General features: G+C 36.1%; 1 protein-coding gene across 2 annotated transcripts in view; it reads left to right on the top strand.

Moving 5' to 3' along the window:
• Nucleotides 1-16,705, top strand: part of tmeff2b (transmembrane protein with EGF-like and two follistatin-like domains 2b) — a 67,920-nt gene extending 51,215 nt beyond the window's left edge. The window contains exons 6-8 of one of the 2 annotated variants that reach the window (XM_059571589.1): nucleotides 7,810-7,933; nucleotides 8,560-8,718; nucleotides 16,057-16,705. In XM_059571589.1, the coding sequence (XP_059427572.1) occupies nucleotides 7,810-7,933; nucleotides 8,560-8,718; nucleotides 16,057-16,150 (377 nt within the window). In that variant the 3' untranslated portion in view covers nucleotides 16,151-16,705. Of the gene's footprint in view, nucleotides 1-7,809; nucleotides 7,934-8,559; nucleotides 8,719-16,053 lie in introns of both variants that reach the window. The other variant, XM_059571588.1, reaches the window with a different exon arrangement.
• Nucleotides 16,706-21,148: the final 4,443 nt, after the last annotated feature.

Here is a 21,148-nt window from a genome sequence, read left to right on the forward strand (position 1 = left end):
GCAGCAGTACTGCAGATATTGAGCATTTTTATTAAATTCTGACATAATTAGATTAAAGAAATGTTCTCTGTCATTTATTGGTAAATGAGAGTCAGGCAGCAGTACTTCTAATTTCATATTCACTAAAAGTGTTAATTGCATTAAATAAAACGGCACCAAACACAAATGTTAACAGCTATAAAAACAAAGTGTCGCTTGTTTCCTGTGATAAACAGAGTGGTGTAAAGGAGCATATTGGAACCAGTGAGTCTCTGGAGAACTAGCCTGCTTTATGTGTCCTCAACAGTCCACCGTACCCTGATACCTCCCAGTGTGTGTGACCGTTTGACTGAGTGCTGTGACCTGCTTCACAGACAGTGTCAGGAGAGAGTTTGAGAGCGAGAGAGACAGAGAAGAAAAGAAAGAAAGAAAGATTGTGATTAATTGAGTAAACAGAGGAGGGTGTGGTGTCACTGCTGTAGCATTGATCCCTCCATTGACTTACACGGATACCCTTCAAATGTGTTCTAACACACACACACACACACACACACTTTCTCCTCACCGCTTACAGACGAAACGCTGCACTCTGTCCTAAATAGTCTTTTAAAGGGCTAGTTCATCAAAAAATTAAGATTCTGTCATCATTTACTCACCTTCATTGTACAAAATCCATATAATTTTAGAATGGTCTGTGAGGAACAAACAGAAATTGAAGACCAAATCATTTGCTGAAACGTTTCTTTTCCGCACAGCTCTCGAATTTCATTCACATTCACATAGAATCTTGCAAGGCTTTTATTTAAGTGTCTGACATAAAGTCTGTGGTTAAAAGAAGCTCAAGATATTTTCACATTTTATTTTACAACATAAAATATCAGAAATACTCCACTGGTGATTTTACATGTCTTGACAACATGTACTAACTCCCAACTCGTCACATAGTGCCGCTTGGTCACAACCCCTTGGCATTACTTTTCGACGTGCAGGGTCCTCCATTGTTTTCAGTTGTTTGTCTTAAATCAATTCAATTCAAGTTTATTTGTATAGCGCTTTTTACAATACAAATCGTTACAAAGCAACTTTACAGAAAATTATGTTTCTACACTATTTAGTAGTAGCTTATAAGTGGTGACTGTCAGTCATTCATTTAATGGTTTGCATGCTTTGCATAGGAATACTTTTATATAAATATATACTTTCATTGGACCCCCAACCCCACCCCTATCCTAAACCTACCCACTTCTGAACAATATAAAACATGTAACAGGCAACTATAGTACAGTCACGGGTATTTATTGCAAAAACTGACCATGAAAAAGCAGTATCAAAGCATTACAAACAAGTCGTGTTGCATTCAAAATCTTCTAAAGCCATACGATATCATTATGCGAAGAAGAGAGAAAAACATAAGGTTTTAATTGCTGAAAATGATCCTGCTCCGTTAACACGTGAACATCTCATTCAAAAAGTTACTCCCCTAGCATGCAATAAGGACATGACATAAGGCTTCTTCTGCTGGGAATTTTTATTTTTTTTATTATTTGTGCACTGTGCAGCTACAGACTGCACACAGGGTGATCTATACCACAAACTATTCCTCTCACAAATCAATCGTTTTTTCTCTGAAGACTTGGAATATTAATACTTTTTGAATAGACTATGACTGTAGTTGTACCTGCCTGTTATATCCTGTGTTTTATTGACAAATGGTAGGTTTAGGGGCAGGGGATGGGTTACGTGCTCATAAATGTGTAAATAGTGTAATATAAATAAAACTGTTGTTTTGACTGTTAACACAAAAAAAAAAAAAATTAAAAATCACACCCCAACATATGTGTCACACTTCGCTGCAGGAAGGAACAAGAGAAACATGGAGTACAAGCAAAAGTCTTTAATCCAGGAATCACATGAATAATCCACAAAGGTAACACAGAACATCCAACAAGTATGGACGAGGTAGACCTGACAGAGGAGAGACGCAAAGACAGGAACTTAAATACTAATTATTAAACACAGGTGCATAGAATGACTAATTAACAGGGGCATGGAACACATGTGGAGGGAAAACACAACATAATGAGTCGAGGGGTGTGACAATATGCAATAATGGCAATATTATTACCCAATATATAATTTAATCATGAGTGCCTTTTGCAATAGAGGACCCTGCACGTCGAAAAATGACACTAAAGGGGTACCATTTGCATCAAAAGCGATGCCAAAGGGTCCAGACCAATCGTCAATATGTGACGAGTTGGGAGTGAGCTTGTGTTGGTCTTGAAAAAAAAAGCTAAATGGGACGATCAGGGACATTAAACATCATCATGCAAATGCATTTTCTATTTAAACAAAGCGGCACAGGACAGGAAAATGAGAACTGAGTCAGGCTGAAACTAGCAAAAACACTTGCACCGCATTGCCCTGGGTGTATGATAGGGCCCATAATGTCACTGATAGACTCACATTGATCTTGAATTAACTGATCGCTCTCTGTAAAATAATCACAATATAGATAACAGATGGTTTTCACACTACTTATAACAGTGTGAAGTTGATTGTTTATCACTGGCTTGATTCACTGATGCATAAACAATAGTAAACCATTTTTGACAAAGAACAGCTATGAACTGAGCCCTTACATATTAGCAGTGGTTGAAAGAGTACTGAGAATGTGTACCTAAGTACAAGTACTGTTACACTGATGAAAAAGTACTCAATTACAAGTAAAAGTACTGCTGTCAAAACAGTACAAGTACAAGTTACTAGTTACTTTTTAGCTGGCGATATTTAGTTACCAAAAAATATTCATATCAAAGATCTATGTGGATGGATAATAGCAACTTTGAACAAAACCCACTTTTATCTTATTGACAAAGTATGTTAATTAGTGGTCATGATACAGGGATTTCTAACTTCAATACCTTGGTTGGATAAGAAAGGGTTAAAGGGGTCCTATCATGCTCTTTTACAATGTCTTGAATTAGTTTTCGGGGTGTACTATAACATGCTCTCATGCTTGGTGGTTAAAAAAAACATTATTTTAACATAATTTACATTATTACAAAACCTTTCTCCCCAGCTTGGTACAAATGTTTCGATTAGTTCTGGGTTTGATGAAGACCTGCCTTCCGAAAAGCAAAATGTGTTGTGATTGGTTAGCTGTCCCAGTGTGTTGTGATTGGTGAACAGCTCAGGCGGTGTTTCAGTACTGCCAAAGCAGCAAGTTCCCTCTGATAAGGATGGCATCAATATTGCCATATCAATTTGATATTGTTTTGGAAAACAACGCTGTAGTCCAAACAAGCTGCTTATTGTAGTTCTTGAAAAGGGATTTAAAAAAAAAGAAATATCTCCCTTTGAAGTGGACTTTGAGATTTGTAACTTTGTAGATCTTTGTTATGCCCAAACATACACACTACACACTGACTAAAATTCAAAAAGTGAAAAAAGCATAATAGGACCCCATTAAGAATGAGCTTGTTACATCTGACATCATCCTTCACCACTTCTGTGACCTAATGCTCTGCCAGACGCCCCCCAAAAAACAACAAACTGATTTAGCTAAAATATTGGTGTCTGAGACACTGAGAGCATAGAGACTGTAGTGTGCACAGCAAATAACTCTTATCTTAAATACGTAATATTAATGAAATAGTGTTAATAAACGGCACCTGATGAATAGATTTTACATAGGCTTTTATTTACATATAAAAATATTAGGCCCCCAATTACCATTACAAAAATCTCAGTCTTAAACATTTGCTCATTCTGTGTATTTGTGTTGTTAAAATAGGGTAACTTACAGCACAAGAAAGCTTAATTTCAAACTGAATTGAATTAAAAAAAAAAAAAGACAAATACACAGTCAGTAATAAAATTATAAAACAAATTACCTTAATGGGTTAGTTCACCCAGATAGCAAAATTATGTAATCAATAACTTACCCTCATGTTGTTCCAAACCCGTAAGACCTCAGTTTATCTTTGGAACACAGTTTAAGATATTTTAGATTTAGTCCGAGAGCTCTCAGTCCCTCCATTGAAGCTGTGTGTATGATATACTGTCCATGTCCAGAAAGGTAAGAAAAACATCATCAAAGTAGTCCATGTGACATCAGAGGGTCAGTTAGAATATTTTGAAGCATCAAAAATACATTTTGGTCCAAAAATAGCAAAAACGATGACTTTATTCAGCATTGTCTTCTCTTCCATGTCTGTTGTGAGAGAGAGTTCAAAACAAAGCAGTCTGGATATCCGGTTCGCGAACGAATCATTCAGTTCACCAAATCGAACTGAATCGTTTTAAACTGTTCGCATCTCTAATACGCATTAATCCACAAATGACTTAAGCTGTTAACTTTTTTAATGCGGCTGACACTCCCCCTGAGTTCAAACAAACCAATATCCCGGAGTAATTCATGTACTCAAACAGTACACTGACTGCTGTGAAGAGAGAACTGAAGATGAACACCGAGCCGAGCCAGATAACGAACAAAAGACTGATTCGTTCACGAGTCAAGAACTGGTTGCATCGGTTTTCAGATCACCAGTAGTTCTTTCGGACAGTTCGATTCAATAAACCGGTTGAAGAAAACGGTTCACCGGTTCTTTTGCGCTCGACGTAATGCCGTCATTTGCGATGACTGCCCTTGATTCAAGCCTTCGGTTTACCCGCGCTCATAACACTAGCACAGAATCAGTTCAGAATCAATCACCAAAAGAATCAGTTCGGTTCAGGCGCTCTGTGTGTCAGTCTGCTTCATGCTGAATCACACATGCGCAGTTATCATCAGCTCCTCGGTTCTCTAATCGGACGCATCTGACAGAAACGGTTCTTGACTCGAGAACGAGTCAGTCTGTTGTTCGTTATCTGGCTCGGCTCGGTGTTCGTCTTCAGTTCTCTCTTCACAGCAGTTCAGTCAGTGTACTGTTTGAGTACATGAATTACTCCGGGATATTGGTTTGTTTGAACTCTGAGGGAGTGTCAGCCACATTAAAAAAGTTAACAGCTTAAGTCATTTGTGGATTAATGCGTATTAGAGATGCGAACCGTTTAAAACGATTCAGTTCGATTTGAGGAACTGAATGATTCGTTCGCGAACCGGATATCCAGACTGCTTTGTTTTGAACTCTCTCTCACAACAGACACGGAAGAGAAGACAATGCTGAATAAAGTCGTTGTTTTTGCTATTTTTGGACCAAAATGTATTTTCAATGCTTCAAAAAATTCTAACTGACCCTCTGATGTCACATGGACTACTTTCATGATGTTTTTCTTACCTTTCTGGACATGGGCAGTATACCATACACACAGCTTCAATGGAGGGACTGAGAGCTCTCGGACTAAATCTAAAATATCTTAAACTGTGTTCCAAAGATAAACTGAGGTCTTACGGGTTTGGAACAACATGAGGGTAAGTTATTAATTACATAATTTTGCTATCTGGGTGAACTAACCCTTTAATTCAGTTTGATGTATTCAAAATATGACCACACTGAATTTTAACAAGCAAAGATTTACAGTAGGATTTAAGAGCCATATACAGTATGTTAGGCCTATTTATGTAGATAAATGGAACATCCAATGGCTTTGACCTGTAATGACTGTAAAATGTAATTTATATGTACAAATCAGACAAATATCTGATTCCAAAACATTTCTAGCATAAATTTACATTGTAAATAAATTAAAGTTCCATTTTTGATTGTTGAAAGACTTTCTGGTACATTTCACTTTCAACCAATAAAACTTCTAGAAGGATTTTCATCGGTCAGCTGTGGATATATCCTGAATGTTTGATAACTTTTGACAAAATTTAATCCAGGAGCAAAGAGAAATAATTTCTACTTTAAAAGCAAGGAGAGATTTCACACAAGCAGTTTATTTGTATAAGTTAGGCCTATTCGAGAGCTCGCATCCAGTTTTTTTGCGATTACATGACAGTGCTCTCATGTTACAATAAAGCGCTCGCCACATTTGCGCAGGAATGATTATAATAATGCGGAATACCTGCAATCCCGCGCAGACATTCAGACTGAAATTGACAGGAGGCTGATGCGTGTCAAACTCACTCGGAGAAAAGAGAGAGACGCAGCTTGTAACTGTGTATGTTCAGATACTGTGGAAAATGAGTAATAGAACCGTGTCAGATATTTCAGTATCGGTATCAAAATATAGATATTTATGATAACACTACCATGTTCCCGGTTCAGATATCAGCGCATTGATTGGTCCGTTTACGATCGGATATTTTTATTCGCTACTGAAGTGCTTCAAAAATTTTAATATCAATTCAAATTGTGTGCGTACTCAGTAACGAACTATGATTTAAAAGTAACAAAGTAGATTATTTTGCTTAATTTGTACTGAAGTACAAGTAAAAGTACAGCTTTAAAAATGTACTCAAAAAAGTACAAGTACCCAAAAAAACTACTTAATTACAGTAACCTGAGTAGTTTTAATTTGTTACTTCCCACCACTGCATATTAGACTGATGACAGGTCACGATAGTCATGAAACACAATTTCTGTCACTAATGATTATTATGTCAATCGAGTAATCAGTTGATCATCCTAATAATTAATTGAGTAATTGGATCATTTTTGGTGGTAATAAAAATAGACTTAAGCAAACAATAGACTTTAAAATGATTTGAAATGAATCTTTAATACTGTGTTTGGCCAATTCTTTATAATAGAAATGCTGGACATCAAAACATGCAAACTCAGAGTGAGGGTTAAAACATTTATTTTTAAATGGCAATGAACAGTTAGCATATTTAGAATGATAACGATGTATCCTCCTGTGTTAGCATAGGTTTATAAATGGTTTACCTTATAGATCTGATGAAATTGTGCAGATTGCATTCCCAGGTGAATATTTTAATATGCAATATGAAATGATGGAGTTTGAGATGGTCCGTGCATGTAAATGATATCAGTTCGTGTGGAGCTGCATTTAATGTGAACTGAACCACTTTGAGATACACGTAACCTATAAATAAATTGCATATATTTATTTAATTTGATTGCAGCCTTTGTGAATTCACAATAGCGCAATGCTTAATTATTATTTTTAAATGGTTTTAATATTTCATGCAGCTTTAGAAAACGGTCTAATAATGCTGTTCATGGATTCTCATTCTCATTTATAATGGAGTACTCCAATTTAAATGAATTTAAACCCTATTTCAGATTTTTATATCATGTTTCTTAAGGTTAGTTTATAAAGTTTCCAAAGCTTTTTGTACCAAAAAAGGTATTTACCTACAGCAATGTAACACTTGTGATTGATGCTGAGAGACATGAAAGAACCAATCTTGATTATATACGTTACGTTATATTACGAGACGTGTCGAGGGGAAATTGTGACATCACAATTCTCCAGATTTCAAATCCTAACATTTTGAAAGGGTAGAAAAGAATAATTCTGGGGGATTGTGTTTTATTGTAGAGAAACCTCTTGAATGTGTAAATGTCAAGAACATTTAAAGTCTCTCATTTTATGACCCCTTGAAGCAAAAAGCTATTTCTTAAAAACATAATCAAATGTGTTGCTTCGGCGAGAGCGTGCCATTGTTAGAATACATTTCGAGCAAGTCACTTGCCAAGACTGCAAACAAATACCTGTGACCACTTTTGATGTTTGCAGTGGCTCTATGTGGATTTTATTTTTTTATTTTTTTACGTTACGACACTTTGTACACTATTTTACTCCACTTTCACGATTTCATCACAAACTGACCTTTCACAACAACTAACCTGACAACATAAAACTGATTGTGGAATTACAGTCTCCCCCTCTCTCTCTTGTTCGGGGTGTGTTTAGAGGAGAGAGACCAGGTGAGCGAGGTACCGTGGGGTCTTTATATCCCGTGTCCAGAGCGTTACAAGAACTACTGTGTCCATGGAGAGTGCGAGTATCCTAGCAACCTCTCGCCCCCCACCTGCAGGTAACCGCACCACACGACACACACAACACATCAAACTCTTCCTTCTCCCTCACCCACGCACCCACATACTCTTTAAAGGACAGTGTTAGATTGATTTTAGAGAAGCGCTGAGAAGACAAAAGCAGGGGAAGGATGGAGAAATGAGAGAAGATGAGAAGTGATGAAAGATGTGCAAGAAAAAGTGTGAAGGAAAGAGAAAAGGAGAAGAGAAATTGTGTGTGTGCCTCCCCCTGAAAGATGACTCATTCTACCAGCTGTGCATGTGTGTGTGTGTGTGTGTGTGTGTGTGTGCTGGCTGGCAGGTGTCCCTTTAACCGCCTCCTCTGAGAGGTCGAGGTTCTAATTAAACAAGACTATGTTTTTCCCAGTGTGCACCAGCTCCCCGCTGCACACTCACTCCCACACACACACACACACACACACATACTTCCACTGCTTTTCTGCACTTATAAACACTGAATGCCTAGTAATTATCCACAAACAGTGGCATCAACATCCTATTGCCATGTGATTATGCACACTGCCCTCTATCATCACCTGCTGAAAGTAGTTATTAATTATGGTCTCCCCATCTTTTCTTTGCTTTAATAACTTTATTTTCTCTCGTCTGTGTGTGTGTTTTTCAGTTGTCATTCGGGCTTCATTGGGCCGCAGTGTGACAGGAAGGACTATAACGTGATGTACGTGGTACCTGGTTCGGTAAAGCTGCGCTACGTCCTGATCGCATCCATCATTGGGGCTCTGCAGGTGGCCATTATCTGCCTTGTAGTGCTTTGCATCACACGGTGAGCTTAAACACACAAATCACTTAGACATGTGGCAAAGGTTTCTCTAACTTCACACAAGCACAGTCACATGCTTCTGATGACAATCACTGTTCAGCTGTAAATAACATCCAAAAGTCAGGAATGTAAAAGCTTAATGAACAGACAGGCTTCTATCCGCATGTGCATAGTTGTTTCAGTATGAAAAATATCTGTACATTTCACAAGAGTATTAATTCGCAAACAGCACAGAGATTTAAAGTTGACAGGAATTATGGCAGAACATATGGAAGCCCAAAAAGGACATGCATTATTATTATTTATTCCTTATTTTTGTGATCCTCATAAAATAGGTTTGAGTTTCTTTCTTTCTTTCTTTTTCTTCTTTTTTTTTTTGTGTGTGAATAAATTTAATTTTGTCTTTTGAATGGTATGGTCATATTTAAATTATTTTGGACAAACTATCCTTTTTTAAAATATATTATATAATACACAGTTACTACAAAAGTACCTCGATACTTAAATAAAAACACCCTTATTTACATTAATAATTTTTAAGTGAGACCACTTTTTGTAGTGACTATATAACGTATGAACTGCATTTATACAGAAGCACACACACACACGGTCACAGCATTGCTGTTTATAATGGGAGTGTTGAGTATTGTTGCATTGCACAGTTCCTCTATATAATTTATTAAAAATTCAACAGTTTTGTTTTTCCTGTGGCTGAGAAAGACAGTGTGATTTCCTTGATTATCTGATGCATAAAGCAGCAAATTAATTCAGTAACAGTTCTCAGCTAAATATATTTATGCCTACATACATAAATATTATGGCATGCAGTTGCAGACACACAAGTTTATAAATGAAATTTCTGTAAATCAGAACAACTCTGATTGCAATATCCAGAGAACTATTTTGAATAAAGATCATATAATGAAACCTGACCCATATGCATGCATAGTCATGAAGTAAAAGGTGTTTCAGAAGTGCACAGTGTTCACCGCAGTGCCCTCCTTCACCTTACAGCCCGCAACTGGTTTCTATGGCAACACACTTTCTAACTGCAGCAATGACTTAGGAACGTCTTTCTCTTATCTGTCTCCTCTTGCTTTCTCCCCCTTTAATTTTCTCAAGTCCTATCTTACACTGTCTCGCACTCTCGCTCTCCTCTGTCTGTCGGCATCTTTCGCTCTCTGTCTTTCCGTCTAGCTAATCAAAGATGCTCAGACTGAAGCACATGTTTAATCAAACACACTCCTGCAAGGGGCGCAGAGACGGTGTAGTGATTAGGTGATTGTAATGATTCTCTGATGCCGCATTACATGCAGTGTAAGAGCTACAGGGAGGTAGCAAAAGTAATGGTTCAGAGAGTGAAAATACAAAGAGCGAGGAAAGAACATCAAACTCTCTCTAATGAGCAATCATTCAGACTCTTTGACCTTTTAAAAGTTTACGACGCTCAGTACGACTCGTCCGTTTTTCATCTGCTCTCCACCTGTAAGCAGGCTTTCTGAGACCTCTAATGTGTAACGGTTGTTTTGATTGTTGCTTTGTCCTGTAACGAGGCTCCCAGGGATGGTGGAATGGGCCATGTTGTTGTAATGGCTCTGTTGCCCTTAGTGTTTGATCGCAAGGGGGAAATTGCCACCTCACTTTTGTATAATCAGCACAAATAGGCTTTGACTACAATCCATTTAATATAACTCTCCAAAAGTAGTCCTGTAGGATTCTAAAAGAGAGGGTTTACTGATTAAAGATGGCAAAAGTTTCACCAAACAGGCACAATGCAGTGAAAATGTTTTGCAGGGATTTAACGTCCAGCTTTTTTGTAATAACTTTCACCATTGTAGTTTCAGAGGGTGTACAACTGGGCTAAATGGAGGCGATAGATCTGTCATAATATCATTAGGAAGAATAAACCCTTATTAAAAATAAGAAACAAAACAAATGTGACGTAATTTGGCCTGCCAGTAATAAGTGCAAAAAAGACAATGTGTGCCTATTTCCTTCCACTGTATGAAACTGAAGCCAAAATGTGACCCTGGACCACAAAATCAGTCACAAGTAGCACAGGTATATTTGTAGCAATAGCTAACAATACATTGAATGGGTCAAAATGCTCCATTTTTCTTTTATGCCAAAAATCATTTGGATATTAAGTAAAGATCATGTTCCATGAAGATATTTTGGAAATGTCCTACTGTAAATATATCAAAACTTAATTTTTTATTAGTAATATGCATCGCTAAGAACTTATTTTGGACCATTTTAAAGGCATTTTTCTAAATATTTTGATTATTTTTGCAACCTCAGATTACAGATTTTTAAATAGTTCAATCATGAAAACCCTTTTATTTTAACGTGGTGATGGTTATGACAATGTTAATGTATTTGGTCTTGGCAAAATAGATGTATGCTGTAATTGTAGATTATTGCTGCTGCTGCAAGCAAGAACAGGAACTTGTTACTGCCAATGCATATGGCAATATGGTGCTGAGAGTATTTAAGACATACTGCTGCTGCACATATAGCATATAAAATAACCCATAGCAGATCTATACAGGTGGAGCTGGGGAAGGTGAAGGATTTCAGAGAAACTCTGAAAGCGTGCTGCAGGAATCTCAAGTGAATCCTAGCCAGCCACTGCAAGGCAGTAAGCCCATAGGCTGCATATGCATCATGAACCAATCAGCTTGTGCCAAGTCATTAAACTCTCTGAATATCATCAGTTACATTAACGACCTGTCAGTCTGCACCATCCATCTAGTTTCATGACTGAACTATATATTTCTATCTCACCCAAATATTGTCCTATCCTAACAAACCATATTTTAGTGAAAATTGTATTTATTCAGCTTTGAGGTGTATAAATCTCAATTTCAAATTTTGCACTGATGCTGTCATTTGGAGCCAAAGTCTGTGCAGTAGTGATTGTAAGGTATCAAAGTCCCACCCAAACTCTCACAGAGCCAATCATAAGCTTACAATCATAAGCCACACCCCATTATTACAGTGTCAAATTACTAAAATCAAACTTTTTTTTTTTTTTTTATCAAACACTTGAACATAAGTCCATGAAAATGATAAAAAAAAACATTTTGGTGCGAAAATTATTTAAAGAGTAAATAGATTATATATTTTTTTTTTTAAATTTCCTGATGTCCCATTTACTGAGAGGTTAGGGTTTATGAAAGAATAAAAGACAAACAGGAAATTATTTCATAGCGAGGACCCCTGCAGACCCTCCTTAGTGATATTAGTCATTAATAATTCATTATTAGATGATGGTTACACTACATGATTATGGTGCGTTATGATTAAAGGCTATATAAATACTAGACTATGTAGAAAATACTAGATTGGTATTTCTGTCTGTTAACAAAAACCCACCAATTCACTATCTCAACAAATTAGAATATGGTGACATGCCAATCAGCTAATCAACTCAAAACACCTGCAAAGTTTGGTTCACAGGGCTACACAATCATGGGGAAGACTGCTGATCTGACAGTTGTCCAGAAGACAATCATTGACAACCAAGGAGGGTAAGCCACAAACATTTATTGCCAAAGAAACTGTCTGTTCACAGAGTGCTGTATCCAAGCATGTTAACAGAAAGTTGAGTAGAAGGAAAAAGTGTGGAAAAAAAAGATGCACAAACAACCGAGAGAACCGCAGCCTTATAAGGATTGTCAAGCAAAATCGATTCAAGAATTTGAGTGAAGTTCACAAGGAATGGACTGAGGCTGGAGTCAAGGCATCAAGAGCCACCACACACAGACGTGTCAAGGAATTTGCTGAACCACAGACAACATCAGAGGCATCTTTACCTTGGCTAAGGAGAAGAAGAACTGGACTCTTGCCCAGTGGTCCAAAGTCCTCTTTTCAGATGAGAGCAAGTTTTGTATTTCATTTGGAAACCAAGGTCATAGAGTCTGGAGGAAGGGTGGAGAAGCTCATAGCCCAAGTTGCTTGAAGTGAAGTCCAGTGTTAAGTTTCTGCAGTCTGTGATGATTTGGAGTGCAATGTCATCTGCTGGTGTTGGTCCATTGTGTTTTTTGAAAACCAAAGTCACTGCACCCATTTACCAAGAAATTTTGGAGCACTTCATGCTTCCTTCTGCTGACCAGCTTTTTGAAGATGATGATTTCATTTTCCAGCAGGATTTGGCACCTGCCCACACTGCCAAAAGCACCAGAAGTTGGTTAAATGTTGGTGTTGATGTGCTTGACTGACCAGCAAACTCACCAGACCTGAACCCCATTGAGAATCTATGGGGTACTGTCAAGAGGGAGATGAGAAACAAGAGACCAAAAAATGCACATGAGCTGAAGGCCACTGACCAAAGAAACAGTAATTAGAGCAAAAGGAGCACCTACTAAGTATTGAGTACATGTACAGTAAATGAACATACTTTCCAGAAGGCCAACAGTTCACTAAATGTTTTTTTTTAATTGGTCTTATGAAGTTTTCTAATTTGTTGAGACCAAGGCTCAGGAAACCTTTGCAGGTGGTTTGAGTTGATTAGCTGATTGGCATGTCACCATATTCTAATTTGTTGAGATTGGTGGGTTTTTGTTAAATGTGAGCCAAAATCATCACAATTTAAAAAGAAACAAAGACTTAAACTACTTCAGTCTGTGTGCATTGAATTTATTTGAGTTGAATTACTGAAATAAATGAACTTTTCCATGACATTCTAATTTATTGAGATGCACATGTAATATTGTTAGAATCACATGGCTGGAATTTTTGAATGACAGCCAATCAGAATCCAACAGTCCTTAGAGTATTTAAAGTTTAAAACTGCTCTTACAATAAACAAAACATTATCGTCAGTTAATGTGAATATATAGCTATCTTTATAGTTATTGTGCTTGATCTAAAAAGGCCTGTAAAATGTAAAAAAAAGTATTTCAAATAAAAAACATTATTTTGAACTTTGTTTATCAAAGAATCCAGAAAAATGCATTGTTTCCAAAACATATATATATATATATATATATATATATATATATATATATATATATAAAGAAGCACAACTGGCACAGAATAATTTCTGAAGGATCATGTGACAATGAAGACTGAAGTAATAAATGTTTAATTCAGCTTGGCCAAAACAGGAATTCTTAAAATGTATTATTTTAGAAAACAGTTATTTTGAATTGTAATTATATTTCACATACGCATCATAATAAATAGACCTATTTTACACAACTTTAAGAATTCTCCAATAAGTGTATTGTGTATGTATTGTGATGTATCTCAGCTTTAATAAGGTACAGTAAATGGGCCGTTATCTGGATTATTATGGTTCAAATGTGCTGCAGTTTAACAATAATAAACATTTGTCTTTACATTGGAATTTGATTTGAAACATGATTTTCTGAGCCAGTTAAAATTATTATATTCTGTGTTATATTTTCACAGAATGATCCTTAGATTATATAGAATAATATTATGTAAAAAAATAAAAATAAAATAAACAACAACAAAAACCCTTGAATTATGTAAAATTGACTTTAGCTGCATTTTCATAAACAGGATCACTGCTTTCAAAAATCTTAACCTCAAACTTTTGATCTTTGAGCAAGAGTAACTGGTACAGGCTGTCATGAGTGAGTTTTGAGGAGAGTTTTTTTTATAAAAAATAATGCACAAAACTTGTGAATATTTATGGCTGTTCTTTTTCTTAATTCACCCACCATTGGCTGTCATGGCAAAAAAGTTAATTTGAGGCTGTGAATCTAATGCATATAATGCTTTAAAACTTGGTCGGTGATTCGTTTTCTCAACCCATTCAGGCAGTGAGTTAAAGGTTCTCTTCACTGCATAAAACTTGATGTTTGCGAGCAAGAGGATGGAACTAATTAAAACAGGATGAGCTTTGGTCTGGTCAGGAATCAGTGTCCCCCGCGTACCCTGCTGCCTCCGAGCCGATTTAAGACCAGGGGCGCACTCTGCCCTATGCAAAACATGACATTTAATAAAGCGACGAGGAAAATATAATAAAGTTTCCCTGCAGTGGAACGTTTCCCCTGCCGAGCTGCTAAGGAAGAGAGAGAAGCTGTTAATGAGACAATTTAAACCACAGCAAGTTCCTGTCTCTCTCCATCTCCTTCTTTCTGTGCATTTTATACATTATGATTAGAGCTGTCAGATTAAAGTATTAATGTAGTCAAATTAATTACATAAAAAAACAACCTGTTAAAAATGTAATGCATTTAATCATGCCCACTGACCCCTATGTAAACATTGTAATAAGGAACATAAATCTATAATATAATAAAAAAAAACTCCTGTGTGAAAGTATGCATCAGACAGACTGACAAAATGCAATTGCAAAATGGATGACTTTTTAGATTGTAGGTCAGTGTCAGGCTTCTTTATTGCTAAAAAAAATAAAAAAATAAAGTTTTGTAATGTTGTAAAACTTGGTAGGTGATTTGTTCCCTTAACCTGTATAGCCAATTAAAGTTGAAGTTAAAGGTTCTCTTCACTGTGTAAAACCTGATGTTTGTAAGCAAGGAGATGAAACTAATTAAAATAGGAACAAATCTGGTCTGGTCATAAATTATTACCATCTAATTCAGTGTCTTTGACTTTTAAAGTCAATACATTCCCGTCACTTAGAATGGGATTTGAGATTTTTCTGAAAATATTGATACATGAATAGTTGTGATTTAATTTGATTGCATATTGTTTAAATCGACAGCCCTAGTCTACAATCAATTATTGTATTTTTTTTTTCTGTTAAGAATAAAAATAAAAGTTTGTTAATATTCAATTATTATTATTATTATTATTATTATTTTGGTAATGTTTACATTTTACACCTTAAAGCGCTCTTCTCTTGACAACAGACAGTAATAATAATAATAATAATAATAATAAATAATAATAATAAAAAATATTACTATTGCTAATTAGTAAATATTACTAATAATTAATAATTTTATGTTTTCAACCTTTAAGCATCTCCTTCGTTGACAACATATGGTTATTATTTTTATTGTTATTATTAAATAAAAATTATATAATGAAAGAAATAATTACTATTGCTTTTCTAATATTGCCCTGTACAAAATAATTATATTACACAATAAAAAAAAATATATATATATATACACACACACACACACACACACACAATAATAGTTTTATGATTTACACATTAAAGTACATGCAGACATGAAATCATGTTGAACATCATTTGCTGCAAACTGAGGCACTCTGAGACTGGATCACAAGAGACTAAAAAATATTACGATTTCAGATTAATAGTAATTAATTGTGCAGCCCTATTAAATCAAATGAGGAATATAAACTTCCTTCTTTGTGTGTTTCCAGAAGGTGTCCACGTGAGAATCGGATAGCACGGCAGAAACAAAACGTTCCACACTTCAACTCGGCAAACACCCTGCGGGCCTCCACCAGACTCATCTGACGAACCCTTAAACTTAGAGTGACATGTGCTAACGACAGCAGAGAAAAAGGCCCCAGGGAATTGTGGGAATACACACCCCTCCAGACATGTTGTTGGTGTGTGTAAAAACTGAGGCAGGACTCCTGGCAGTGTGCAAACCATTTCGTCCCTGGATTCCCCTGAGGACGCAAGCAGGGGACAGCCTCGCGGGATGGGCCTGCAGTGGTTTTTCCACCTGGCCTGCAGGCTGGAGTCAGACTCAGTGGGAAAGAGAACAGGCTGTCTGCTTCATCAGAGCATACAGCCAAAAAACAGCCCTTCCCTGGGGTTGCAACAATCTGGAAAAGAGAAGTGCTTGTGGATGGATGGATGGATGGATGGATGGATGATGGATGTATGACTGGAGAGGTGTGCCACATGTTGCCTTGTATTTGTTGTCAATGACACCATCGAAGAAATGAGCTCTCCAGGGCTCTCTTTGTAATGTATTATATATTTCCAATAGGTTAACATACTTGTGATGTTTTTTCTGTTTTAATTTGCTGTAATGTAAATAAATAATTTATATCATGTGAATTGATGCCTCATTGTGTATGATTTTGACCACCGCTGCAAAAAAATCAGGTACGCTTTACTTTAAGGTTTCATTCGTTTCTTACATTAGTTAACATGAACTAACAATGAACTATACTTCTACATCATTTATTTGAACTCTTAGTCATTGTTAATCTCAACATTTACTAATATATTTTTAAAATAAAAAGTTTTATCCATTTGATATTAATGCATCTTTATGAACTCTCAATAACAAAGATTAATAAACGCTGTAAAAATACATTGCCCATTGTCGGTTTGTGTTAATGCATTAAATAATGTTAAATAAAAAATTCTTGTAAAGTGTTACCTAAATTCATTTCCTTAATTGGTATTGTAGGGATGCACAATATATTGGTACCATATGGTTATCAATTGAAATTAAATATTTAATTGTGCATGCTAATTTGCAATATTTTTTACGTTGAGATTACATTTGCCATCATCTAAAGGTCACTTAAAGTTGACACTAATAATTTATCATTTAGTAAATCTCAAAATTAATATTCATTTTGATTGTGTACATTATGCATTATTGCTAAATTGACTTTAGAATGATGGATAAAAAGGAATGATTTCAGTTTTTAGTCTATTTTTTGTCCAGACAAAAGGATACAGAATATAAAATCTTGACAATTTATTATAATAAATGATTACTGGCTTATTCTATATCACTCCGAATTTTTTATGTTGGTGCATCATAAGTATTTTTGTCTCTTTGTCCAGTAAAATTTGTAAACACACACACACACACACACACATATATATATATATATTGCTAACAGCTACTAAATTCCAGCTTCTCACAATCTTTTAAACAACTTTGTCAAAAACATGTCTTTAACTTTGCTACAGTCTTCCTCCCTGCAAATCTCCTTAACCTTCCAAGTTTGAAAGTCTTGTCACCTGTCAAAAATATCTATTCTTGTACAGATTTAGAAGTACCCAGCACTCTGTTGATTAGCTTTAGGACTGAGGTACATCCTTTCTCGTCGCCTTGTTTCTCTTAGCACAATCTGACACGAGCAGGAAAGGAAAGTCTGTCTGTCTGCCTCCTTCGGCCCAAAGGGAGTTGTAGGCGGATGAAGCCCAGCAGCCAGTCGATGGCTGTGTGCCGCACCCATTACCCAGCAATCAATGCTGCCACAAGATCCGACAGCAGAGAGGCTGTCACAACCTCAGTCCGGCTCTCTCCTACGCCTCTGAGCTGTCAAATACAATCACCGCCAACAAGTAGTGTGTGTGCGTGTTGTACCGATACCAATGCCCTCTGTGACCTGAGGTAACTTGTGGAACCAGATCCAACAGTCCTTGGGAGACAGAATGGCGAGTGTTTATGTGTGTGAGCAAGCTTAATATATAAAACTACAAATGATGCATGAAAGATGATGCGTTTTATGATTCTCGTGTCTCCTGTTGCCATTATGATCAATGACCACACGATGGCAGTGCTCAAATGAGTGTCTCAAATGGAACATTTACTGTTCATGCCTTTATTCCTAATGCAAAGACAAGGGTGTCACCTCCATGGTTTTTTTCCCCTAAAATTCTGTCAGATAAGAAATGTCTGCTATGCAATGTAAATGTAATGAATTGCATTAAGTCATATCAAGCTAAATAACAAAAAATATCAGGGAGTTCATGCTTGTGACAAGGAAACGTAATGGGATGGAAAATTTTCAAACCAAAATGGCGCTACGGTTATAGCCTTGTCATTGGCATTCAAATACTTAAGTGTGACTTCTATAGAAATATCAGGAGGAATTTTTTTTTCTTGTCTATTTTATGTGATGAGCCCGTTTCAAAAATTAATAAAGACATCTGAGATTGGCAAATGATGTAATTTCCTCTAAGTGACACTTAATATGATGTTTCGAAACTCTAAGATAATTTAAATGAAAAGAGTACTTCATAAAAATGTTGTTTGGTATGAATGATAAAATAAACACATTTTGTCATAGCACACATTTGTTAGTACAATTTAATTATTAAAAAATATTTTAAATATTGTTTGAATTGCTATAGGCATGTCAAAATGCTGTATAGAGCTCTGGAATGTGTCGTCACAGTGCAATGCGTTCTGGGAATTTAGGACAAGGGAGCTAGAGTATAGACTAGGAAATAGTGGGGGTAGATGTTAAAATGTATAGTCTATTATACAGTTAAAAACTAATTAGAATGGTGAATGCTTGCTGTGTTATGAACTGCCATGGACTGAAATGGAGCACAATTTTCTACTTTCTATCTTAGAAATGACACAATGGTGCAAGTGAAACTCAATGAAAATAAACAACTTGACCAAAATGTGGCTTCGTCATTTGTACTTATTATAGATTCATAATTTCTGATCAGCTTAAATATGTAAATGCTCACACCATGAGTAATGTACGAAAACATGTTTAGAAATTTTACTTGATATATAAGCAATATCACACAAGTAGAAATGAGATATGGCTGTGTTACAGCCACTGGCACGAGGCCTCAGGTAATCCCAGCATGCCGATATACAACCATATCTCACGTCTACTTGTGTGATATTGCATTTATAAAACAGTTCGACGTTACCAATTCCAAAACATCACTTTAGAACTAGTAATGACGTAACTAGTAACATTTGCTTCATTAAAATCTTATTGTATTACTGTTTTAAAAACAGTGTATCATAGCATTAGTGTATTAGTATTAGTGTAAAAAGTGTATTATGTGTAGTAGAGCAGCGGTTTTCAATTCCAGTCCTTGCGACCCCCTGCTCTGCACATTTTGTATGTCTCTCTTTGTTAACACACCTGATTCAGACTATCAGCTCGTTAGAAGTGAGCTCCGTGCATGAACTGTGTTCCCACTGACATGGTCTCTACACAGTATTCATTGCTCCCTACTCCCTGAGCAGGGGAAATCCGTTGACGTTTACTTGACTTCGAAAAATGAATTCACAAATGTGTGCTGTGCAACATCTTCACACACGGAAAAGTGTGAAATCATATACCTCAGTAAATAAATGCAATTTAAATTCTCGTCTTGCACACTTCAATGCTCTTTGAATGGAACATATATGTTTGCTTTGAATTGGAATCAGGATATATGTTGTTTAAATACATGATCAACCAGCAGAGATCAAGATATACTGTGTTAACTGTTTTAACTATCTTATTAAAAACTGCAAAATAAAAAATCACTTTTGTCATGTGTGTGGTACGATAGAAAGTGGCTGTATGATTTCTATGAGCATGTATGTGTCGTGTCTTGGCCACACGACTGAGCGCTCAAATGAACACATGGGATTCAAAATATTAGTCCATTAATTCTAAGCGCAAGGAGCTCTTTAAAAATGTAATGTAAATACAGTATTTTTTTCCTTTGGTGATTTGTATTTGTTGTCATTTAAGCGTGTCTTAAAACATGATGGCCACTACCCAGAATACAATGCGCAATGATGTAGTTTCCCAAGCTCTACTTCTCCCCTTTTCAGCACTTCACTCATTGTCTTCTGTCTTCCGTTGGTATTTCCACAGCCAGAAGGTAAGTTCTTATGAATTCAAAAGTCGTCTGTGCACTTGTTCCTCTGAGGCTTAAAGGCCCGTTCACACCGATCACATCTATCGTTCTTGGTGTGAACGGGCCTTAAGATCTAAATAACTATAGCCTATGGACTACTTAATGTCTAGAAAGAATACAGTAGCAAAAATCTTTTTAATATTTGTGCACAATATTTGAATGTATATGTCATTTTTGCGTATACTGAGCTTAAATTATACTTCTTTACATGATCTTTTCATGTTAATGCACCAGTGCAGTTAACACATGACGCACTTGTTGCACGAATCAGTCAATCAAAATATTTTAGTTTTTATCAGAATGTAGATATTTGGCCAATGAGATTTTGCTGCATTATTGACACAAATTGGCAAAATTGGGAATAGCATTTTAGCATAGCATTTACAAACCCAATTCCAAAAAAGTTTGGAATGCAGAGTGAAAAAGGAATGGAATAATTTACAAATCTCATAAACTTATATTTTATTCACAATAGAATATAGATAACATATCAAATGTTGAAAGTGAGACATTTTGAAATATCATGCCAAATATTGGCTCATTTTTTATTTGATGAGAGCTACACATTCCAAAAAAGTTGGGACAGGTAGTTAAATGTACATATAAGGAACAGATGGAGGACCAATATGCAACTTATTAGGTCAATTGGCAACATGATTGGGTATAAAAAGAGCCTCTCAGAGTGGCAGTGTCTCTCAGAAGTCAAGATGGGTAGAGGATCACCAATTCCCCCAATGCTGCAGTGAAAAATAGTGGAGCAATATCAGAAAGGAGTTTCTCAGAGAAAAATTTAGTTTTTTTTTTTAGTTTGAAGTAATCATCATCTACAGTGCATAATATCATCCAAAGATTCAGAGAATCTGGAACAAT

The sequence above is a fragment of the Carassius carassius genome, chromosome 17 (assembly GCF_963082965.1).
Source record: "Carassius carassius chromosome 17, fCarCar2.1, whole genome shotgun sequence".
NCBI classification, from domain to species: domain Eukaryota; kingdom Metazoa; phylum Chordata; class Actinopteri; order Cypriniformes; family Cyprinidae; genus Carassius; species Carassius carassius.